The sequence below is a fragment of the Oncorhynchus gorbuscha genome, linkage group LG14, assembly GCF_021184085.1.
Source record: "Oncorhynchus gorbuscha isolate QuinsamMale2020 ecotype Even-year linkage group LG14, OgorEven_v1.0, whole genome shotgun sequence".
NCBI lineage: Eukaryota > Metazoa > Chordata > Actinopteri > Salmoniformes > Salmonidae > Oncorhynchus > Oncorhynchus gorbuscha.
In genome coordinates, this window is record NC_060186.1 from 78,192,466 (window position 1) to 78,218,701 (window position 26,236).

General features: G+C 41.8%; 1 protein-coding gene across 1 annotated transcript; it reads left to right on the plus strand.

Moving 5' to 3' along the window:
* Positions 1-11,174: 11,174 nt before the first annotated feature.
* Positions 11,175-20,652, plus strand: LOC123995418 (gastrula zinc finger protein XlCGF57.1-like). The gene is made up of 4 exons (XM_046299012.1): positions 11,175-11,418; positions 11,984-12,215; positions 18,407-18,566; positions 18,742-20,652. Exons 1-4 carry the CDS (start codon positions 11,248-11,250, stop codon positions 20,036-20,038), a joined length of 1,860 nt encoding a protein of 619 aa, XP_046154968.1. The 5' UTR covers positions 11,175-11,247; the 3' UTR covers positions 20,039-20,652.
* The last annotated feature ends 5,584 nt before the right edge of the window (positions 20,653-26,236 follow it).

The following is a 26,236-nucleotide window of genomic DNA, read 5'->3' on the forward strand; positions in this document are numbered from 1 at the left end:
ATCAGTGCTATGTCTGCTATCAGCATATATACTCTCTGCTATCAGTATATCTACTCTCTGCTATCAGTATCTCTACTATCGGTATATCTACTCTCTGCTATCAGTATCTCTACTATCAGTATATCTACTCTCTGATATCAGTATCTCTAATATCTGCTATCAGTGCTATGTCTGCTATCAGCATATATACTCTCTGCTATCAGTATCTCTACTATCAGTATATCTACTCTCTGCTATCAGTATCTCTAATATCTGCTATCAGTGCTATGTCTGCTATCAGCATATATACTCTCTGCTATCAGTATCTCTACTATCAGTATATCTACTCTCTGCTGTCAGTATATCTACTCTCTGCTATCAGTATATCTACTCTCTGCTATCAGTATCTCTACTATCAGTATATCTACTCTCTGCTATCAGTATATCTACTCTCTGCTATCATTATATCTATTCTCTGCTATCAGTATATCTACTCTCTGCTATCAGTATCTCTATTCTCTGCTATCAGTATATCTACTCTCTGCTATAAGTATCTCTGTTCTCTGCTATCAGTATATCTACTATCAGTATATCTACTCTCTGCTATCAGTATATCTACTCTCTGCTATCAGTATCTCTGTTCTCTGCTATTAGTATCCCTACTCTCTGGTATCAGTATATCTACTCTCTGCTATCAGTATCTCTATTCTCTGCTATCAGTATATTTACTCTCTGCTATCAGTATCTCTTTTCTCTGCTATCAGTATCTCTACTATCAATATATCTACTCTCTACTATCAGTATCTCTATTATCTGCTATCAGTATCTCTACTATCAGTACATCTACTCTCTTCTATCAGTATCTCTACTATCAGTATATCTACTATCTGCTATCACTATATCTACTCTCAGTGTATCTACTCTATGCTATCAGTATCTCTATTCTCTGCTATCAATATACATGTATCTACTCTCTGCTATCAGTATCTCTACTATCAGCATATCTACTCTCTGCTATCAGTATCTCTACTCTCTGCTATCGGTATATCTACTCTCTGCTATCAGTATCTCTGCTCTCAGAATATCTACTCTCTGCTCTCAGTATATCTACTCTCTGCTCTCAGTATCTCTACTATCAGTATATCTACTATCTGCTATCACTATATCTACTCTCAGTATATCTACTCTATGCTATCAGTATCTCTATTCTCTGCTATCAATATACATGTATCTACTCTCTGCTATCAGTATCTCTACTATCAGCATATCTACTCTCTGCTATCAGTATATCTACTCTCTGCTCTCAGTATATCTACTCTCTGCTATCAGTATATCTACTCTCTGCTATCAGTATCTCTAATATCAGTATATCAACTCTCTGCTATCAGTATATATACTCTCTGCTATCAGTATCTCTAATATCAGTATCTCTACTATCAGTATATCTACTCTCTGCTATCAGTATCTCTAATATCTGCTATCAGTATCTCTACTATCAGTATATCTACTCTCTGCTATCAGTATCTCTACTATCAGTATCTCTACTCTCTGCTATCAGTATCTCTAATATCTGCTATCAGTGCTATGTCTGCTATCAGCATATATACTCTCTGCTATCAGTATCTCTACTATCAGTATATCTACTCTCTGCTGTCAGTATATCTACTCTCTGCTATCAGTATATCTACTCTCTGCTATCAGTATCTCTACTATCAGTATATCTACTCTCTGCTATCAGTATATCTACTCTCTGCTATCATTATATCTATTCTCTGCTATCGGTATATCTACTCTCTGCTATCAGTATCTCTGTTCTCTGCTATCAGTATATCTACTATCAGTATATCTACTCTCTGCTATCAGTATATCTACTCTCTGCTATCAGTATCTCTGTTCTCTGCTATTAGTATCCCTACTCTCTGCTATCAGTATATCTACTCTCTGCTATCAGTATCTCTATTCTCTGCTATCAGTATATTTACTCTCTGCTATCAGTATCTCTTTTCTCTGCTATCAGTATCTCTACTATCAATATATCTACTCTCTACTATCAGTACCTCTATTATCTGCTATCAGTATCTCTACTATCAGTACATCTACTCTCTTCTATCAGTATCTCTACTATCAGTATATCTACTATCTGCTATCACTATATCTACTCTCAGTATATCTACTCTATGCTATCAGTATCTCTATTCTCTGCTATCAATATACATGTATCTACTCTCTGCTATCAGTATCTCTACTATCAGCATATCTACTCTCTGCTATCAGTATCTCTACTCTCTGCTATCGGTATATCTACTCTCTGCTATCAGTATCTCTGCTCTCAGTATATCTACTCTCTGCTCTCAGTATATCTACTCTCTGCTCTCAGTATCTCTACTATCAGTATATCTACTATCTGCTATCACTATATCTACTCTCAGTATATCTACTCTATGCTATCAGTATCTCTATTCTCTGCTATCAATATACATGTATCTACTCTCTGCTATCAGTATCTCTACTATCAGCATATCTACGCTCTGCTATCAGTATATCTACTATCTGCTATCAGTGTCTCTACTCTCTACTTTCAGCTATCTCTGCTATTAGAATCTCTAATCTATGCTGTCAGTGATATCTCTGCTATCAGTATCTCTACTCTCTGCTATCAGTATATCATTATCTCTAAATACTGCTGAACCTGTCTTGAACAGCTATGAAAGGCAGCCATGCTGAACCTGTCCCATTGGGTGCATCACTACCCTGCCTGGTTTATAGCACTCTAAAGCATAATCTGTCAGACCAACTGGTCATAACTAATACTGCATGGAACCTTCATTCATTTTGTCTGTAAACAATACATGTTAAGCCAAGTTAATTAAAAAACACCATTGCAAAAACACTGGCCACCAAAGCTATTTGGGTGCCCTAAGCGAGAGAGAAAAATTGACATTTTAAAATACATTTCCTGCAATTCTACACATTTTGCCACGGGGAGTAGAGAAGTTTAGCAATTTTATAACACATTTCATGCAATTTCACTCATTTTGCCATATGGTAGAGAAAACAAATGTGCAATTTCACAGCTAATTTCCTGCAATTCTTCCAATTTTGCCATGGGGTGGAGATTTTGCCACTGGGGCCATGCTCTCCCCCATCCAGGACATCTACTTGAAACGATGCCTAAGAATGTCCCGCAGCATCATCAAGGACCCCACAGACCCCGGCCATGAGCTCTTCACTCCCTTACCGTCAAACAGATGGTATCGGAGCACGGGGTCTGATATCAACAGGTTCAGAGACAGTTTCTATCTACAAGCCATCAGACTGCTGAACACTTTAAATGGACTCTCCACACCTTAGCACACATGCGCTCACACACCCACACACACCCACACAGACATACACAAACCCACACAGACCCACACAGACATACACACACACAGACATACACAAACCCACACAGACCCACACAGACATACACAGATATACACCCAGTCACTGGAAAAAAAATCTGCGACATTTTCAGCTGGTCCTAGTAATGCTTCATCTGCCCCCCTGCGGACCGCCGGCCAAGCTGAAGCTGGTCATTCAGGATCTTCTGTGGCAAGCACTCCTGAGACATTCTAATGACATGCCCGAGCCAGCGTAGTTGATGTTGGGTGACCAAGGCCTCCATACTCTTGTAGTTGGTCTTAGCAAGTACTTCTGTATGGGGAACATGGTCACACCAGGTGATTCCCAGGGTGCACTGCGGGCATCTTATGTGGAGTCACTCGAGTTGCTCGTTGTGGTGACTGTAAGTGACCCAGGCTTCACAGCTGTAAAGAAGTGTGGTGATGCAGGCGGCTTGATAGACGGTGACTTTGGTGTGGAGGTGGAGATCCCTGTTGTGGAAGACCTGAGTTTCCTGAGTTTCCCCGAAAGCAGTTAATGCTCGATCCTATTTTGAATTTGAACCTGCTGCCCGGGTATTTGAAGGACGGGACTATTGCCAGTGATTTGTGTTTAATGGTGAAGACAGGCATGGTGGGTGGAGGGCAGGATCTCCATTGGCAGACCACCTCTGTCTTGTGGGTGTTGATAGACAGTCCTATAGACCCTCACAACCTCACAGACACTCACGGACTGAAGCTCTTCCGGCGCCACAAGAATACAGTCATCAACGATGAGATTGTGCTCGGCACATAGAGTTAGCAGGCTCACGCCGTTCTCATGGACCTGGCCAACAGCATGCCTACCCAGCAGTCCACTCCATATCCTGTTGTTCTGTCCCAACCTTGCATTGAAGTCACCCACATCTTGGCTAGGGTCTATACGGAGAGACATGAGTCTTTCATTTCTGCCTACAGGTGGTTTCGGTGAAGGCTGGGTAAAAGGCTGTTCTTAGTTGCCAGTCCCACGCCGTGCTGATGTTGTCCACCTGGAGGGTAAACCATTCCAGGATAAGGCCTTCTCCCTCCTCTTTCAGGGACCCTTCATCCAGGAACCTGTTCTCACTCAGGGCAGCAATGTCAATGTTGAAGAGCCTTAGTTCTGCAGAAATCAAAGCTGTTCTCCGATGGGGCCTAATCGCTATTATCGTCAGTTTTCCAAAGGAGTTCTGATGTTCCATGTCTCCAGTTTCAAGGGAATTATTTTCTTTAGCATTTTTCGACTACCCGATAGGCGCGGTAGCCTATCCAGGATGTAGTGAGTGAGCCATTTTTAGGCCACTTTTTCCATGCCTCTCCCCAGCTGGGGTGAGCAGTGTGATTCCTAAATAGGGCTGCTCAGTCATACAGGGGTCTGCCGAGAGCAGCTGCCACTCAAGTCCCAACCGCTGATGACCATAATAGTCCTGTGCCGCTGGCGTGCAAGGGTCTGATTAAGGGCTTCCGGTGCATTCACTCCTGCCCCCATCACCGGATACCCCAACGCCGCCAGACATTAGTCCGGTTTCACGGTTGATGGCTTCACCTGAGGTCAGAAGTGGATACCTGCACAAATGAAGTTATTTAAAGTGCAGCTGAGGGTGTGCAATCTCCAACAGCACTTCCTCCCTGTAGGAAGGTGAATTCCAGTGGCAAGGGGGGAAACCCAGGATGACCAGTATCTTCCACACCTGCAGGAGGCTTCCGGATTCCCCAGTCTGTCCACATCCGCCCACCGTGTGCCGCCAGCACGCTGCTTTTCTCTCAGGGTGTTCTCCCCTAGCCTTTGTCATGCCTGACTAACCCACAAGGCAGCGGGTTAGTGGTTGATGGCTGCCAGGACGTGTCCATACAGAGGTGGGCCTGTAGAGATGCATCTCGGGGGCACACTGCTGCTCTGAGATCCCCTGCCTGAACAGACGCATCTCTGGGGCCCACTGCTGCTCTGAGATCCCCTGCCTGTAGAGATGCATCTCTGGGGCCCACTGCTGCTCTGAGATCCCCTGCCTGAACACACGCATCTCTGGGGCCCACTGCTGCTCTGAGATCCCCTGCCTGTAGAGATGCATCTCTGGGGCCCACTGCTGCTCTGAGATCCCCTGTCTGTAGAGATGCATCTCTGGGGCCCACTGCTGCTCTGGGATCCCCTGTCTGTAGAGATGCATCTCTGGGGCCCACTGCTGCTCTGAGATCCCCTGTCTGTAGAGATGCATCTCTGGGGCCCACTGCTGCTCTGAGATCCCCTGTCTGTAGAGATGCATCTCTGGGGCCCACTGCTGCTCTGAGATCCCCTGCCTGAACAGATGCATCTCTGGGGCCCACTGCTGCTCTGAGATCCCCTGCCTGTACAGACACATCTCTGGGGCCCACTGCTGCTCTGAGATCCCCTGCCTGAACAGATGCATCTCTGGGGCCCACTGCTGCTCTGAGATCCCCTGCCTGTACAGACACATCTCTGGGGCCCACTGCTGCTCTGAGATCCCCTGCCTGTACAGACACATCTCTGGGGCCCACTGCTGCTCTGAGATCCCCTGCCTGTACAGATTAATCTCTGGGGCCCACTGCTGCTCTGAGATCCCCTGCCTGAACAGATGCATCTCTGGGGCCCACTGCTGCTCTGAGATCCCCTGCCTGTACAGACACATCTCTGGGGCCCACTGCTGCTCTGAGATCCCCTGCCTGTACAGACACATCTCTGGGGCCCACTGCTGCTCTGAGATCCCCTGCCTGTACAGATTCATCTCTGGGGCCCACTGCTGCTCTGAGATCCCCTGCCTGTACAGATTCATCTCTGGGGCCCACTGCTGCTCTGAGATCCCCTGTCGGTTAGCCTAGACTTTCAAGACAACCAGTTAACTTGTGCAGCCGTGAGGAGGCCCGACAGGAGTCTTTGTCATGAAGAGGCTTTGTACCGGCAAGAGGAGACTTGTGCATGAAGTTGTTCCCCAATTCACCACAAGGAATGAACCCGGCGGCAGGGAGCTGTAAGAGAGAGTATGCAAGCACGTGGTAAGCGGGCATTCAACTTTGCTCTACCTAGGCACTATTGCAGTATATGCATCACATGCACCCTGCAGATGCAAACACACACACACACACACATCATCATCATCCTCACAACTGCTGCTACCAGACCCTTATTTATTATAGCTAATATGGCACCATTTAAAAACTTGCCCCCCCCCCCTCCCCCTGTTACAGGTGTAAATATTGTACAATAAATGGTCCCTTCCTGTATTATACTTATGCTAAAATATTTATTATATTTTACTGAGCCATTTAATTTATGTTCATATTCGCATCTTGTATTATTTATTATTGTCGAGAAGGAACCTACAAGTAAGCATTTAGTTGGACAATACGTATATAACCATGTGTATCCTGTACATACAACTAATAAACCTTTAAACTTGAGGTCAGGGCCCCTGGGCACATGCCATGTGTGCCCTGTCGGTATTCGGCTATGATTAGCTGACTAGACTAACTTAATAATTACATTTTTTTTTTTGCTGACATAGCTAACTGAGTGACTGACATAACAAGAGAAAAACTGATAATGCGCAAACACATTGTGACTTGTGTATTCTACTATTCTCTAAGTTGTGACCTCGACTGAGTTTCACATTTTTATATATTTTTTATTTATTGCCTTTGCAGACGGCAGATTGACATGAAGTGTAGTCAACTTTGTTCTAAGGGCAGAAAGAATCTGACTTGTTTGTGGCAGAACAAATCCGATTGGTTTCTTAAAGGTCAATGGGCGGAGTTTAAAATGGGCGGAGTTTAAAAGGTTTGAACTGAGAATCTTGTAAATGAAATGTTGAATTACAAGTTTGAAAATAATTTAAAATCATTATTGTGTTACAATAGTCAGACTTCATGTGACAATATCTCTAAGATACAACTGGTCTTCTGACTTGAAGCAACAAAAAAAAGTTAAATGTAGCAAGCTAGCAGCAACATGCTAAAATAATCAGAGCAAGCAAGCTAGCTAGGCATTTAGCAACCTCTTAGCTACGTATGTTGAATTAATACATAGAACTAGCTAGATAGCTAGGTGTCAAATATACAAGTAAGTCAGCTAACATTTGCTGTATTGAAATTTGATAGCTTGAAAAGATCACTTGAGGCCATCAGGGCACTTCAAGCACAAAAGGTAATACTAGAGTCTTTACTGTCCTCGGGGAAGCCATTGGAATGCGCTGTTTATATGCTTCCCCAGGCGAAATAATGTTTGGGTTAAGATCAATTTTGTGCCCTAAAGGCATACTTCAAGCAAATGTTGTTAATTCATGCAATAAGTATCTAAAATATATCCTATGGTTATCTTCACCCAAACTAACAATAATGCTCCTGGATCAGCATTCCGATTTGTAGTTTATTAAAAATTAATCTTACCAATTATACTTGCTTCTTATCATTTTTCTCATTTACTGGAATATTTGAGACCTAGCTAGCTAGCTATATTTTATGACTCAACATTAGTAAGAAATAGCTATTTGCTAGCCAACTAGCTCTGTTTAGCTTAGCATTTAACTTTGCTGTCCATTACTTATTTTATTTAAGTTCATGAACCTTATTCAACTTAACATTTCAATAAAGCAAATGTTAGCTGACTTACTTGTATATTTGAGACCTAGCCAGCTAGCTCTATTTATTCATTCAACATGAGTAGCTAAGAGGCTAAGAACTTGCACTGAATAGTTTAGCATGTCGCTGCTAGCTTGCTACATTTGACACTTTGCTTCAAGTCAACAGACCAGTTGTATCTAAGAGATATTGTCACATTTGTCTAACTACCGTAACACAACAATTATTAATAAAAAATAATAAAAAAACACTAACTCAAAGTTTTATTTTCAAGATTCTCACTTCAAACCTCTGCCATGCTTGCACAAATTGTGCATCTGTTAAACTCCACCCATCGACCTTTTTAATAACCAATCAGATTTGTTCTAAACCAACCATATTATGTCTGCCCTAAGATCAAAGTTGACTACACTTTATGTCAATCTGCTTGTGGCAGGGGGCCCCTGACCAATTGCTTATGTCTGGAGCCAGCCCTGAGCCAAAGAATCAAGGAGAAATAATGTGTTGAGTGGGTTATTGAGAGTAGCTGGGTGGAAGTTTGAATGGGCATATGTCATTCATATTTTGTATGAAATATTTTATGTGAATCATAGATGTACCAGCTCCCCACATATTTCCTTTTAAAAGCTCCTTGTTGGTGCAATTTAAGGCATGAAGAAACTCTTAACTGTTGACTAACCAAAGGTCAGCATGGGTCAACCCAGGAGACAGATGTATTGACTTTGTCATTTCCTGTTCGCTAAGCTTTAAAAGATAAGGATACTGTGAGAAAGAGAAGACTGTGGACTTCAATAACAGCTCGGCTCCAGTCGAGAAACAAATAATGATTCATGACAACTGTCTTCTATTAAATGGAGCATGGAACTGAAATGCTGTGGAGAATGTCTCTCTCTCTCTCTCTCTATGAGAGGTGCTGACACACACATACGAACGCACACACACACAGACAAACACACACACATGCACACGCTTTAGAACTAAACGAGAGGCTTTGACCCCAATTAGAGATAATTACAAGAGCTACGTGATAATTAGCAACACAACAGCAACCTCACAGAAGCACCATTCAGTTAAAAAACACATGGCGATTAAAGCACTGTTGTTGGAGTCATTATGTAGTTTACAACCTTCCGTTTCCCATCTACCACACACACACACCATGTATTTAGAGGCCTGAATGCTCTACAGAACTAGCTGAAGAACTTCCATTTTTGCCCACACCAGTAGTTCCTAAAAGTCATGACGATATGAGGCGGCAGGGTAGCCTAGTGGTTAGAGTGTTGGACTAGTAACCGGAAGGTTGCAAGTTCAAATCCCTGAGCTGACAAGGTACAAATCTATCGTTCTGCCACTGTTCCTAGGCCGTCATTGAAAATAAGAATTTGTTCTTAACTGACTTGCCTAGTAAAATAAAGGTAAAAAAATAAAATATATCATAAGCATTTTGTATTGATATTAATAATAACCACTATTGTTCCACTGTATGTGTATGCAGATGTCTGTGAGCTATAACTCTTACCTCTGATCATAAATATAGTTCATTATCTGTAGAAGATAAAAACCAGTGAAACCTATCAGGAGAGGCCCTCCATATTCCATAATCATATTTCACATACACATATCTTCTCCTCTCAATGCAGGGTCTGAGCCTTACACACACACACACACACACACACACACACACACACACACACACACACACACACACACACACACACACACACACACACACACACACACACACACACACACACACACACACACACACACACACTCAACCTATCAGCCAGTGATGTTGAAAAAACAATTGCTTGTGGTGCAGCATCTCTTCTTTTCAAACTTGTGCATTCTTTGTTTTCTTTTCAGCCAAATTGAATATTGATTCAATCAGAAAACCTACTGCAGCGCCCAAAAGCACCTCATTGATGTACCAGACTGACGTTTTTCTTGAAGTGTGACATAATAACTACATTATTCTAAAAGCAAAACACTCTTCTAAAATGCTGTTTTGTAAGGTACCCACTAAAAAAATGTAGTTCATTACAATAAATACTCCTATTGGGTCGGATTCCCAGTCGCAGAGTAGTCCCGAATTACAATCAAATATTATATTGAGAACAACTTTTAGTCCTGCTCTGGACTAATCTGTGTCTGGGAAACATACCCATTATGCTCTAGAGACAATCTAATCCTGGATTATTAATAACTGGAAATTGTATGACATATCACTGTTATTAATCACTGAGATTATCATCTGGAGACTGGACTAGAGTAATGATTTAGGCCGCCCCGGGGTCAATGCTAACAGTGGAGAACAGTTGGACACAAAAATAAAGCAGTTTACACTATTTTCTATGCTAATTTAAAAGCTAGAATCCTTAGTCTCTACATGCATTTTGGGATTTATAAATTCATGATATATTCTATTGTATGATATTTATACAATAAAATATTGTATAAATGCTTCATGAGTTTAGCTCCTCTCCTGTACAGTAGATCGAACCAAAAGCTTGTTTCACTCCAATGTTTGTAAACAATGTAAATGTAAACAAACACTATGTTAGCTTCAAAACATGGTTTAAACTATCATTTTTATATCATGGATGGTCAGTCTTTGCATCCATAGCTCTGTCTATGAATTTGAGAGTGGTTACATTTCTCAAGGCCCATATCCCTCAGCTTTATCCAAAACAGAGGCAGGTTGTCCACTTCGTAATTGTTACAATGGAGGACTCTAGTCTTAACTGTGGCAGCATCATAACAAAAGGCCTACGTTTGAAGTATGAGAATATAAAGACAACCACATTTATCCGCAGCTGACATCCGGCTTTGGTAACACTGTGAACAACACCATTGTCTTAATTTTTGTCAGCTCACAATATGTGTATTTTTCAATACATCACGGAATTAGTTTGAAATACTTATGACAAATGCGTATGTTTAATTATCTAACCAATTCAACGCCACTGATAGGAGCGCATTGTGTATCCTAATTCTACATACAACGTGTTCACCAGGGCTGCAATGATTAGTAAATATACGTTTTGCAACGAAAATGAGACTTTCTACTGGACTAATTCAGGTAGGCCCCTCGCCGTTTCGGTTGGTTCCTAGTGAATACACCCAATGTTACGGGAAAATGGTAGGAACATTTCTTCTCGATTGCGTTTCATTTCGGACAATAATACAGCGTAAGGCCGGAAACATTAGACAGCGGAAAAGAAGCAAACTACATATTTTCAAAGTAGGCTATTTCGGAGATAACTTGCTAGCAGTCATGTCGAGCACAGATATATTTCAGACACAGTTATCCCAAATCATGGGGTTATTAGTTGAATCAACAGTTAGCGAGATGGCGCGACTTCTCGACGTGTGTGCTGCTGTTTTGGAGAATAAAGACAATCGTTTCCTGGAGAGAGAAATGGAGCGTGTGAATACAACCAACAAAGTGAGTGAGAAGTGCACCATCAAACCAATTATCTGTGATCAAACCGTAGAGATGGATAGAAGACTCATGTTTTTATATATATATATATATAATCTGCCATACTAGGGTTTGTGACTGCATGGGCAGCGCCATTGAGGCTGAAGCCACAACCCATAGGAAACCCCACGCAGGCTACATGGTGGAATCCTTCAATGTCACTGCCCATGCTAAATCGTCCTTTTGGCTACTAGAGGCCTCTGTCATTCTCTATGGATATATATATATTTTAAATATTTAGCTAGCTAACGTTAACCTATAACAGGGCTCTCTAACCCTGTTCCTGGAGCACTACCGTCCTGTGTGGTTTTCGCTCCAACCTTAATCCAGCGCTCCGGATTCTCATGTGAGTTACAACTGGGGTTGAAACGAAAACCTACATGAGGGTAAGTCTCCAGGAACAGAGTTGGATAGCCCTGGAATATATTTATTCAGATGTGTTACAAACGAGGCAGGCAGTGAGTGTGTGTTTTGAATGGTCAGTGACGGTGTCAGTAATTCAGTCAATAATTGTTTATTAATCTTTCAGATAAAGTTTGCGTCATTCATGGAAGTGTTGAGTAAAAGCTCGATGGAGAAAATATCATTACTAATGACTGTGGATGAGATGGAGGTGACAACGGTGGAGAAGACTGGTGGAGAAGGCACAAGTGGTGGAGATGCAGTAAACTTGCTTAACCCAGACGTAAAATCACGTGTAATTATAATCTGTCCAGGAGATATTAGAGAAGCACTTGCGACTCAAAAAGGAGCCGTAAAGGGTGAGTCATTTGTGGTTGTTTTTACATTGATTGTTCATTTGTGGTTGTGGATGTTCCCATAAGAGAGAGTTAAAGGACGCAACGTTGTATCTGTCCCATTACAGAGTCTGTGAGAGCATTGGGAAACGCATAGAGAATGATAGAGGGATCGCTTTGCCTTCACATAGTATTCACACTCATTGACCGTAGCCACATTTTATTGTTACAGCCTGAATTTAAAGATACTCTATGAAGGAACCCCTCCACCTTTTGCTGTTTACTAAAAAATTAGAATAGTTTGCTTTATTTCAGTTTGTGACAAAACATGCAAGTATAGTGTAAAGAATCATTGTACCACTAAAATATTGTATTTGCCGAAAGTATGAAGCAAAAACTGAACATAAGTTAAGCATTTACATTTACATTACATTTAAGTCATTTAGCAGACGCTCTTATCCAGAGCGACTTACAAATTGGTGCAATCACCTTATGACATCCAGTGGGACAGTCACTTAACAATAGTGCATCTAAAACTTAGGGGGGGTGGGGTGAGAGGGATTACTTAACCTAAGCATAGAACATATTTGGTTCCATGTTTCATGAATCGAAATAAAAGATCCCAGACATTTTCCATACTCACAAAAAGCTTATTGTTCTCAAATGTTGTAAACAAATTAGTTTACATCCCTATTAGTGAGTATTTCTCCTTTGCCAAGATAATCCATCCATAATCCATCCACCCGACAGCTGTGGCATATGGGTCCTTCTGTAGCTCAGTTGGTAGAGCATGGCGCTTGTAACGCCAGGGTAGTGGGTTCGATCCCCGGGACCACCCATACGTAGAATACGTAGAATGCACACATGACTGTAAGTCGCTTTGGATAAAAGCGATAAAAGCGTCTGCTAAATGGCATATATTAAGAAGCTGATTACACAGTATAACCATTACACAGGTGCACCCTGTGCCGAGGACAATAAAAGGCCACTCTAAAATGTGCAGTTTTGTCGCACAACACAATGCCACAGATGTCTCAAGTTTTGAGGGAGCGTGCAATTGGCATGCTGACTGCAGGAATGTCCACCAGAGCTATTGTCAGGGAATTGAATGTTCATTTCTCTATCATAAGCCACCTCCAATGTCATTTTGGAGAATTTGGCAGTACGTCCAGCCGGCCTCGCAACCGCTGACCACGCTTATGGAGTCATGTGGTTTGCTGATGTCAACCATGTGAACAGAGTGTCCCTTGGTGGCGTTATGGTATGGGCAGGCATAAGCTACAGACAGCTAACACTTGCATTTTATCGATGGCAATTTGAATGCACAGAGAGACAGTGACAAGATCCTGAGGGCCATTGTCGTGCCATTCATCTGCAGCCATCACCTCATGTTTCAGCATGATAGTTCACGGCCTCATGTCGCAAGGATCTGTACACAATTCCTGGAAGCTGAAAATGTCCCAGTTCTTCCATGACCCACATACTCACCAGACATGTCACCCATTGAACATGTTTGGGATGCTCTGGATCGATGTGCACGACAGTGTGTTTCAGTTCCCTCCAATATCCAGAAAATAATTATACCCTTCAGTTGATTGGACTTGAAAAGGTACTATGTCTATGTCTATAAGGTCCCACAGTTGCAGTGGTGTGAAGTACTTAAGTAAAAAATACTTGAAAGTACTACTTAAGTTTTTTGGGGGCATCTGTACTTTAATATTTTTGACAACTTTTACTTCACTACATTCATGCAGAAAATAATGTACTTTTTACTCCATACATTTTCCCCTGACACCTAAAAGTACTTGTTATATTTGAATGCTTAGCAGGACAGAAAATGGTCCAATTCACACACTTATGGAGAGAACATCCCTGGTCATCCCTACTGCCGCTGATCTGATACACTCACTAAACACAAATGCTTAATTTGTAAATGATGTCTGAGCGTTAGTGTACCACTGACTATCCGTCAAATTAATTTTAAAAAATGTAAGGAATTTTAAAAAAATTGATACTTAAGTATATTTAAAACCAAATACTTTTAGACTTTTACTCAAGTAGTATTTTACTGGGTGACTAACTTAATAGAAAACGAATCAAGTAAAAGTGATCTTTACTTTCGCGTACCATTGCACAGTTGACTACATGTCAGATCAGAAACCAAGCGATTTAAAAAAATTTTTTACCTTTATTTATATATTTTAATTTTAATTTTACCTTTATTTAACTAGGCAAGTCAGTTAAGGACAAATTCTTATTTTCAATGACTGCCTAGGAACATTGGGTTAACTTGCCTGTTCAGGGGCAGAACGACAGATTTGTGCCTTGTCAGCTCGGGGATTTGAACTTGCAACCTTTCAGGTATTAGTCCAACGCTCTAACCACTAGGCTACCCTGCCGCCCCATGAAGCGAAAGGAGTTCTGAGACAAGATTGTGTCGAGGCACATATCTGGGGAAGGGTACCAAGAAATGTATGCAGCATTGAAGGTCCCCAAGAACACAGGGGCCTCCATCATTCTTAAATAGAAGACATTTGGAACCACCTAAACTCCTCCTAGAGCTGGCCGCCCAGCCAAACTGAGCAATCAGGGGAGAAGGGCTTTGGTCTGGGAGGTGACCAAGAACCCGATGGTCACTCTGACAGAGCTCCAGTTCCTCTGTGGAGATGGGAGAACCTTCCAGAAGGACAACGACTTCTGCATACTCTACCAAATCAGGCCTTTATGGTAGAGTGGCCAGATGGAAGCCACTCTTCAGTGAAAGGCACATGACAGCCCACTTGGAGTTTGCCAAAAGGCACCTAAAGGACTCTCCGACCATGAAAAACAAGATTCTCAGGTCTGATGAAACCAAGATCAAACTCTTTGGCCAGAATGCCTAGCGTCATGTATGGCAGAAACTAGGCACCACTCAACACCTGGCCAATACCATCCCTACGGTGATGCATGGTGGTGGCATCATCATGTTGTGGGGATGTTTTTCAGCGTCAGGGAGACTAGTCAGGATCAAGGGAAAGATGAACGGAGCAAAATACAGAGAGATCCTTGATGAAAACCTGCTCCTGAGCGCTTTGGACCTCAGACTGGGGTGAACGTTCACCTTCCAACAGGACAACGACGCTACGCACACAGCGAAGACAACGCAGGAGGGGCTTCGGGGGCAAGTCTCTGAATGTCCTTGAGTTACCCCAGCCAGAGTCCGCACTTGAACCCGATCCAACATCTGGAGAGACCTGATAATAGCTGTGCAGCAACGGTCCCCATCCAACCTGACAGCTTTTGAGGATTTACAGAGAAAAATGGGAGAATCTCCCTAAATATAAATCAAATCAAATCCTATAGATGTGCCAAGCTTATATTATCATAGCCAAGAGGACTCGAGGCTGTACTCGCTGCGCCAAGCTTGTATCGTCATAGCCAAGAGGACTCGAGGCTGCCAAAGGTGCTTCAACAAAGTACTGTGTAAATGGTCTGAATACTTGTGATTTATTTTTTGTAGTAAATGTGCAAAATAATTCTAGCCTTGTTTATGCTTTGTCATTATGGGGAATTGATGAAGGGGAAAAAATATTTTAATCAATTTTAGATTAAGGCTGTAACGTAACAAAGTGTGGAAAAAGTGAAGGGGTCTGAATGCATTGTAATTGATAGTGTAAAGAAGGAAGCCTGTACAGAATACACATATTCCAAAACATGCATCCTGTTTGCAACAAGGTATTAAAGTAATACTGCAACAAATGTGTCAAAGCAAGTAACCCTTTGTCTTGAATACAAAGTGATATGTTTGGTGCAAATACAACACATTACTGAGTTCCACATTTCTCAAGCATAGTGGTGTCTGCATTGTTTTTTGTTTTTTGTGTATGCTTGTAATTGTTAAGGACTGGGGAGTTAAAAGAGAGAAAAAAGGAACGGAATACAGCCCAACCCTAGTGCATATTGACACCTAGATTGTGTTGTTTAAACAGGTATAAACATAAAGCCAAGGTTGGTGATTTTCCTGGAACATGCAGTTATGGAATGTTTGTTCACGAGTATAATTCATTGGCTGATCCCTCCTGATGACCCGAATGGAATCGTGATCCTTCCTTAACCATAGGAAGTCCCACCCAGTTGACTACTTTAAAATGGTGGAAGCCCTTAATGGCATTGTCCATGCCAAAACGGGTTTTTATCCATTTAGAGTCGTCTATTTAACTCTATGGATGTTCCAAGTACAGTTTCCTATTCCTGTGTAACATCAATTATATTACAACATTGTGTACATATTCTTGTTGCTACAGTTAAATAATTTGTGACCGAACGGCTTATGTAGTAAAATTTGTAATTGTGTTTTTTATTTTTTTACATTGTAGAAAAGTAGAGACTCAGAGCTAGAAAATGGTATATCATACACTACAGTTGAGGAACAATGGGAAAGTAATCCTGCTTTGAAAGTTGCTAAACTTGTAATCTCACTTTTGAGAAAATGGCCCTTGAATGTTTTAGTAAACCTATACTGAGAGCTCTTCTTTGTCGACACCCATTCAGCACTGTTCACACCCTCTTAAGCCTTAGCCCCACCCATCTCTTTAAGGATTCACATGTGAGGCCATGTACTAAACAACCAAAGATTAAGACTGAGGGCTGTCTATTGGCAGTTGTAGCAGTGACATAATGAACATTCTATTGTTGTCTGAAATCATACTTGTTGTTATGAATAAGTATAAACCCAAAAACTACAGGCTGCATGACATCACCTGCCTGGTGATCCAAAATAGCATAACTAGTGTATTTTAACACAAATAAACCACCCATTAAAAAATTTGGTATATGTCACTCTATCAAACCAGGCAACATTCTAAAAAATATTTTGGTTAGTTTCTAGCTTGTTAGTTAGATGGCTAGCCAGATCAAACAATGACCATATCATATAGCTGACAACATCTTCACTTTAGCTCATGTGTCTTCATTATTACAGGAAAATAAACTCACAACAATATCATTACTTACTGGTTAATGGTGAGCCAATTACAGAACGTAGCTTACGTTTGTGAGTGCGACGAAATAAAAGCAAAGCTTTCTACTGGAGAATTTTAGAACTTGGACTCAGGCCAATGAGAAACGTTATAGCCTCATTTCACTTTGGTGCAGATCATGTTCTACACATCACTGGTCTCTGGTAAACACATAGTATATAAAATGCATGTTTATTTGTCACTTGTACAGGATACAGAAGGTGTGGTGAAATGATTACTTGAACGGTGGAGTCTTTTTTGTTGTTGTTTGTTTAGACATGTAGCGAGCTAGCTAAACAATGAACCACAATCCCAACTCGTGACGTTGCTACCCTGCATGAATCTGTGGGTATCTAACCAACTAAGTTCAATGTTAGCTAGCTAGCTAACATTAGGCTACAACTAGCTATGCAAATGGACCTTAGATACGTGTATAATCGTGTAGTAATATTATTTGTAACGTTAGCTACCTAAAAGTACGCTTTAACTTGAAATGAAAACAACTTTGTGGCAAAGATAAAACATATCTGAAAATGTAGCTCGCTAGACCATCTTACACATGGATGCAAACTTCTCCCTCTCTGTCACGATGTTTGAAGATGTAATCCAGAGACGGGCTATACAACAGCGTTCTCTTTTTGACTCCGTCTGCACATTTGCAATCAATCGCCAGAATTTTCTGCATCTCCGTAGCTATCATACTCCTAATTCCACTGATTTCAAAACTCGGTCCTCCAGAAAGTGAAGAGCAACACTTTTGTAGTTCTACTACGTGATATATATATTTTTTTAAAGCTGAGCACGAAAGGAGTACCTACACATACTGACCAGCTCATGTTATAGACACAAGTGTGCTACATGGCAGACCAATCAGAACTCATCTCTCGGCATGTCCAGCCCATCCATTATCTCAGCCAAGTATGGCTAGCGAGAAGGTTCCCCTCTTTTTCTGTGACTAAACCATCTAGGCTTCTAATATAACAATTGTATTTACAGATGGCATACAAGTTTGTTACTAAGGCAAATGAAAGTTAATATATTAATTTATTCCAGAAATATTCAGAACACATTTTTGATGAAAAAACAACATTTATTTGCATTCAAATGCCTCTCCTGTGAAGTAGAGACGCAAGCCATATGCCTAGTTCCTGAAACCAGTTACATATCAGATTTTTCTTCCGCACAGCAACAACCACATTGATCTTCTCTGTTTTCCAGACGAGGGATCTTCTGGGTCTGATAGTCAGGAGGATTACCTTGGCCTTGCCCCCTTGCCCTCACCTTCATCAGATGAGGAATGGCTCCCTGAGGTTGATCCCAGCCAGGGTAATGACCTTGACCCTCAGGCACCATCTGCATCTAGGTTGAAGATACCCAGGTTAGGACAACCCTAATAATTCCATATGGTAGTTTTTTTAAATAAACACATTAAGCGCTGTTGCTAACTAGCATAGCTCCCTTTTTTTGATAAAAAAGAATTCTTCCTCTTTAATGCAAAGAGTTATGGGATATTAGAATCCTCTTGTCTTAACCTTTTTTTCTCTTCAACCTAGATCTGCTTCGGACCCAGACAAACAAGACGCAGGTAGGGATGGAGATGATCAAGATGTCCAATGTGGAGATTCTGCAGACGCCGCTCACCAGGGGCCCCTCATCTGTGCCCACCAGGGGCCCCTCATCTGTTCCCACTGTGGAAAATGTTTCAAGGAGAAATGGTATCTGACGAGACACCTTCAGTCCCATACAAAATCTTACAGATGCTCTCATTGTGCGAAAGGTTTTAATCTGGCGAAACAGCTGGCGAAACATTCCATTAAACACCAAGAGAACACCTTCAGTTGTACCGATTGCGACGCGGTGTTTCGCCAGAAATGTACTTTACAGTCGCACAAGAAACGTCACAAAACGGAGAAAACGGTCACGTGCGCAGTTTGTGAAAAAAAGTTTGTAGGGGAAAGGCACAAGTGCATTGCAAAGCAGAGGACATTCAGCTGCTCTTCCTGCCCAAAGGTCTTAAAGACCAGAGAAGGATTGTCTTATCACCAGGGAACACACTCCGGAGAGAGGAAGTATTGCTGTGAGACATGCGGCAAAACGTTCTTCACCTCCGTGTCCTTAAAAACCCATATGATGACTCATAAAGAGAAGGATCATAGCTGTACTGTATGCGGCCAACCTTTCAACAATGGACACGCTCTCAGAAAGCACATGGTAGCCAGCCACCCTGGAGAAACGCCAGAGAAACGCTTCGTCTGCGACGTGTGTGGCAAATGTTTCGCCAAAAGAGACCATCTGTATAAACACATGAGGAGACACAAGGAAGAAAAACCCTTTTCTTGTGACGTTTGTGGCAAGAAGTTTCATTCTTCGGGTAATTGCAAAAGACACGAGATAACGCACACAGGTGAGAAACTATATCACTGTGACCTTTGTGGGAAAAGTTTTACCCAGTCCGGAACCCTAACCATACATAAACTAAACACGCACACAGACGGCGAAGAAAAGCCCTCTTTCAAGTGTGAGATTTGTGGGGAAGTTTTTCCAAGACGTTATACCCTAAAAAATCATATGGTCACTCACACGGGGAAGAAACCATGTCAATGTAGCGTTTGTGGGAAAGGGTTCTTTAGCAATCCTACTCTTAAAGCTCACATGCTCATTCACACAGGGGAGAAACCGTTTGAGTGTGATCAATGTGGGAAAAGGTTCACCCAGTCGAGTCATCTAAAATATCACGAGCGACATGTGCACACGGGTGTCAAACCATTCGTGTGTGACATCTGTGGGAAGGCCTATGCAAATAGACAGAATCTGAAACTCCACAAGTGCAGTGCTTCTGCTAAACAGTAGTCTGCGCAGTGCTTCTGCTAAACAGTAGTCTGCGCAGTGCTTCTGCTAAACAGTAGTCTGCGCAGTGCTTCTGCTAAACGGTAGTCTGCGCAGTGCTTCTGCTAAACGGTAGTCTGCGCAGTGCTTCTGCTAAACGGTAGTCTGGGCAGTGCTTCTGCTAAACGGTAGTCTGGGCAGTGCTTCTGCTAAACGGTAGTCTGCGCAGTGCTTCTGCTAAACGGTAGTCTGCGCAGTGCTTCTGCTAAACGGTAGTCTGCGCAGTGCTTCTGCTAAACGGTAGTCTGCGCAGTGCTTCTGCTAAACGGTAGTCTGCGCAGTGCTTCTGCTAAACGGTAGTCATCTAGCGTCACAACTAGATAATTGTCACCCTGTCAATGAGCAATATACACTGCTCAAAATAATAAAGGGAACACTAAAATAACACATCCTAGATCTGAATTAATGAAATATTCTTATTGAATACTTTTTTCATTATATAGTGGAATGTGCTGACAGCAAAATCACACAAATTATCAATGGAAATCAAATTTATCAACCCACGGAGGTCTGGATTTGGAGTCACACTCAAAATTAAAGTGGAAAACCACGCTACAGGCTGATCCAACTTTGATGTAAACAAGTCCAAATGAGGCTCAGTAGTTTGTGTGGCCTCCACGTGCCTGTATGACCTCCCTACAACGCCTGGGCATGCTCCTGATGAGGTGGCGGATGGTCTCCTGAGGGATCTCCTCCCAGACCTGGACTAAAGCATCCGCCAACTCCTGGACAGTCTGTGGTGCAACGTGGCATTGGTGGATGGAGCGAAACATGATGTGCTCAATTGGATTCATGTCTGGGGAACGGGAGGACCAGTCCATAGCATCAATGCCTTCCTCTTGCAGGAACTGCTGACACACTCCAGCCACATGAGGTCTAGAATTGTCTTGCATTAGGAGGAACCCAGGGCCAACTGCACCAGCATATGGTCTCACAAGGGGTCTGAGGATCTCATCTTGGTACCTAATTGCAGTCAGACTACCTCTGGCGAGCACATGGAGGGCTGTGCGGCCCCCCCAAAGAAATGCCACCCCACACCATGACTGACCCACCGCCAAACCGGTCATGCTGGAGGATGTTGCAGGCAACAGAACGTTCTCCACGGTGTCTCCAGACTCTGTCACGTCCTCAGTGTGAACCTACTTTCATCTGTGAAGAGCACAGGGCGCCAGTGGTGAATTTGGCAATCTTGGTGTTCTCTGGCAAATGCCAAACGTCCTGCACGGTGTTGGGCTGTAAGCACAACCCCCACCTGCGGATGTCGGGCCCTCATACCACCCTCATGGAGTCTTGTTTCTGACCGTTTGAGCATATGCACATTTGTGGCCTGCTGGAGGTCATTTTGCAGGGCTCTGGCAGTGCTCCTCCTTGCACAAAGGCGGAGGTAGCGGTCCTGCTGCTGGGTTGTTGCCCTCCTACGGCCTCCTCCACGTCTCCTGATGTACTGGCCTGTCTCCTGGTAGCGCCTCCATGCTCTGGACACAACGCTGACAGACACAGCAAATCTTCTTGCCACAGCACCCATTGATGTGCCATCCTGGATGAGCTGCACTACCTGAGCCACTTGTGTGGGTTGTAGACTCCGTCTCATGCTACCACTAGAGTGAAAGCACCGCCAGCATTCAGAAGTGACCAAAACATCAGCCAGGAAGCATAGGAACTGAGAAGTGGTCTGTGGTCACCACCTGCAGAACCACTCCTTTATTGGGGGTGTCTTGCTAATTGCCTATAATTTCCACCTGTTGTCTATTCCATTTGCACAACAGCATGCAAAATGTTATTGTCAATCAGTGTTGCTTCCTAAGTGGACAGTTTGATTTCACAGAAGTGTAATTGACTTGGAGTTACATTGTGTTGTTTAAGTGTTCCCTTTTATTTTTTTGAGCAATATATTCCATGCTCCTCCACGTGAAGGGGAAAATACAACACAAACTAACCAGGTTTCCATCCAACCTTTTAATGCCGGTAAATTGCATAAAGTGCACAGTGACGAGCTTGATGCTCCTTTCCAATAAATATTGAGGGACTTATTCTGGTGACATGATGATCGATGCTTGGCTGCCGTTTTTATAAATAAAAATGATCTCACTCTTTTGTCCATTATAATGTCATCATGTAGACGATACCCGCACTGTATCTGTGAGCTTGAGGCTAGTGCAGACGTGCCAAGACCAGAGTGGGCACATTCACTATAGTCAGCAGAGTTGAAAAGAAGATGGAATCCCATTTAACTTGTTTTTTAAAAGTTTTTTTTCGTTAACGTTACATTGGAATTTAAGCGGAAAAGTTATTATGCTCACTGTGTCCATCATGCACATCCTTTTATCCTCAACAAGTCAGTTTATAGAAACTCATCCCAGGTAGTAAAAATATGAAGATTGTTTTTATGCAGATTTTTAGAATATTCGCATTTAAATTATGTCTCCAATTGGATGGAAACTTTGCTATTTTTTAAGGGAAATAATCTGTGTACATTTTTTTTGAAAATGCTTTGAGTGTGTATTGTCATGACTGGACTCCATTCTGTGTCGGGCGGCTGGTAGTCGTTTAGCACCAGACAGAGCCGTGCAGTGGCTAGCTCCCATCACAATGTCCTTGTGAATGTATTGATCCTGCTGCATCTAATTGGAGACCTTCATATTGTTAGGAGTCTGTTGATTGATCGTCTACTCATTATCAATCAATAGACGAGCTCATTTTCCAATGTCATCCGGTCACCAGGTCTTTATGATTTAAAAAAATAATTTGACCTTTTTTACTTTTATCTAGATGAGATCAATGTGTTTTTTTTAAAGTTTTTATTTTATTTTTGTTGTTGGCTCTCAAATAGCAGTGAAATCAAATGACAGAATTTGTGATTTTTACCCCTAGCATAGTTGCTTCTGCTTTAAATGCAAATATTCTGTATTTAAATAAATAAACAAATTAGCATCTGTGTATTTTGTTCTTGTGTCTCTTCTCCAAGCCACTCTGTATTAAATCACCATCAGCATGTCTGAGTTCTCTGGCAGCATATTCTTTTACATTTTAGTCATTGAGCAGCCTCTTATCCAGGGTGACATAGTGCATTCATCTTAATAATGTAGGTGGGACAAACACACCTCGGTCATAAACCATGTTTCCATCCACAGTTTTGTGATTATAGTAATATGTAAAAAAATATATATATATATATATAAAAATCACAACAGATGATGGAAACAGGACGCTTTGGTACAATTTTATGAATGCTGACAGATAAGAGTTCCAGTTTGACATGGTGGGATCTTTTTGTAAGCAGGTTATCATCTAACCTTTATTTTGCGAGTTTAAGGAAGTCCGATAAGCATGTCACCATCCAATGGTTTACAGTGACTTCAGAAAGTATTCAAACCCCTTATTCCAGACATTGTTACAGCCGGAATTCAAAATGTATTTAAACAAAAATTCTTGTCCATCTACACACAATTCCCCATATTGACGAGGGGGAATGTATAGGAAATGAAATACAGAAATACACTCACTATATATACAAAGTATGTGGATTTGGCTATTTTAGCCACACCTGTTTCAGGCAGGTGTATAGAATCAAGGAGCACACCGCCATGCATAGACAAACACTGGCAGTAGAATGGCCTGTACTGAAGAGCTCAGTGACTTTCAACGTGGCACCGTCATAGGATGCCACCTTCCCAACAAGTCAGTTGGTCAAATGTCTATCTTTGCTAGAGCTGCCCCGGTCAACTAAGTGCTGTTATTGTGAAGTGAAAACATCTAGGAGCTACAACAGCTCAGCTGCATAGTGGTAGGCCACACAAGCTCACAGAACTAATGTCAGTTCCATTGTGGACATTTCCCTGAAATGAGGTGTTGGCCTACCACGGCTAAGGGCTGTGTCCTAAGAACAGCCATTGGCCGTAGTATATTGGCCATATACCACACCACCTCTGGTCTTTTATTGCTTACTTATAGCCGTCAAAACAAGTTAAGATCGACATCTATTGATCGAAAATGATCTGGGAAGTTTAATAAGGGCAAATTCTTTTCTCTTGAGACATGCAGTGCATTCAGAAAGTATTCAAACCCTTTTTTGACTTTTTTTGTGTTACGTTATGCAATGTTTCATCGTGCTCATGCGCACCATCTAGTGCTCGTTCGACTTTTGAATCGGATTTCGGATTTGACAACATATTAAATCAAATATAATTTTATTGGTCATACAATTAGCAGATGTTTTTGCGGGTGTAGCGAAATGCTTGTGTTCCTAGCTCCAACAGTGCAGTAGTATCTAACTAAATGCTTGTGTTCCTAGCTCCAACAGTGCAGTAGTATCTAACTAAATGCTTGTGTTCCTAGCTCCAACAGTGCAGTAGTATCTAACTAAATGCTTGTGTTCCTAGCTCCAACAGTGCAGTAGTATCTAACTAAATGCTTGTGTTCCTTGCTCCAACAGTGCAGTAGTATCTAACTAAATGCTTGTGTTCCTTGCTCCAACAGTGCAGTAGTATCTAATTAAATGCTTGTGTTCCTAGCTCCAACAGTGCAGTAGTATCTAACTAAATGCTTGTGTTCCTAGCTCCAACAGTGCAATAGTATCTAACTAAATGCTTGTGTTCCTAGCTCCAACAGTGCAGTAGTATCTAACTAAATGCTTGTGTTCCTAGCTCCAACAGTGCAGTAGTATCTAACTAAATGCTTGTGTTCCTTGCTCCAACAGTGCAGTAGTATCTAACTAAATGCTTGTGTTCCTTGCTCCAACAGTGCAGTAGTATCTAACTAAATGCTTGTGTTCCTAGCTCCAACAGTGCAGTAGTATCTAACTAAATGCTTGTGTTCCTAGCTCCAACAGTGCAGTAGTATCTAACTAAATGCTTGTGTTCCTAGCTCCAACAGAGCAGTAGTATCTAACTAAATGCTTGTGTTCCTAGCTCCAACAGTGCAGTAGTATCTAACTAAATGCTTGTGTTCCTAGCTCCAACAGTGCAGTAGTATCTAACTAAATGCTTGTGTTCCTAGCTCCAACAGTGCAGTAGTATCTAACTAAATGCTTGTGTTCCTTGCTCCAACAGTGCAGTAGTATCTAACTAAATGCTTGTGTTCCTAGCTCCAACAGTGCAATAGTATCTAACTAAATGCTTGTGTTCCTAGCTCCAACAGTGCAGTAGTATCTAACTAAATGCTTGTGTTCCTAGCTCCAACAGTGCAGTAGTATCTAACTAAATGCTTGTGTTCCTAGCTCCAACAGTGCAGTAGTATCTAACTAAATGCTTGTGTTCCTAGCTCCAACAGTGCAGTAGTATCTAACTAAATGCTTGTGTTCCTAGCTCCAACAGTGCAGTAGTATCTAACTAAATGCTTGTGTTCCTAGCTCCAACAGTGCAGTAGTATCTAACTAAATGCTTGTGTTCCTAGCTCCAACAGTGCAGTAGTATCTAACTAAATGCTTGTGTTCCTAGCTCCAACAGTGCAGTAGTATCTAACTAAATGCTTGTGTTCCTAGCTCCAACAGTGCAGTAGTATCTAACTAAATGCTTGTGTTCCTAGCTCCAACAGTACAGTAATATCTAACAATTCACAACAATACACACATCTAAAAGTAAAAGAATGGAATTAAGAAATATATAAATATTGGGATGAGCAATGTTGGAGTGGCATTAACTAAATATAGTATATACATATGAAATTAGTAAAACAGTATGTAAACATTAAAGTGCCCAGTGATTCCATGTCTGTGTACAGTTGAAGTGTGAAGTTTACATACACCTTAGCCAAATACATTTAAACACAGTTTTTCACAATTCCTGACATTTAATCCTAGTAAAAATCCCCAGTTTTCGGTCAGTTAGGATCACCACTTTATTTTAATAATGTGAAATGTCAGAATAATAGTTGAATGATTTATTTCAGCTTTTGTTTCTTTCATCACATTCCCAGTGGGTCAGAAGTTTACATACACGCAATTAGTATTTGGTAGCATTGCCTTTAAATTGTTTAACATGGGTCAAACATTTCAGGTAGCCTTCCACAAGCTTCCCATAATAAGTTGGGAGAATTTTGGCCCATTCCTCCAGAGAGCTGGTGTAACTAGGTCAGGTTTGTAGGCCTCCTTGCTCGCACACACTTTTTCACATTTTCTGTAGGATTGAGGTCAGGGCTTTGTGATGGCCACTCCAATACCTTGAC

What these genes read in the sequence shown, in the direction of transcription:
- LOC123995418 (XM_046299012.1), top strand. Translation starts at nt 11,248, where the DNA reads ATGTCGAGCACAGATATATTTCAGACACAGTTATCCCAAATCATGGGG. An exon ending in GTGTGAATACAACCAACAAA is followed by an intron (nt 11,419 to 11,983) that starts GTGAGTGAGAAG and finishes TTAATCTTTCAG; the next exon opens with ATAAAGTTTGCGTCATTCAT. An exon ending in TCAAAAAGGAGCCGTAAAGG is followed by an intron (nt 12,216 to 18,406) that starts GTGAGTCATTTG and finishes TCTGTTTTCCAG; the next exon opens with ACGAGGGATCTTCTGGGTCT.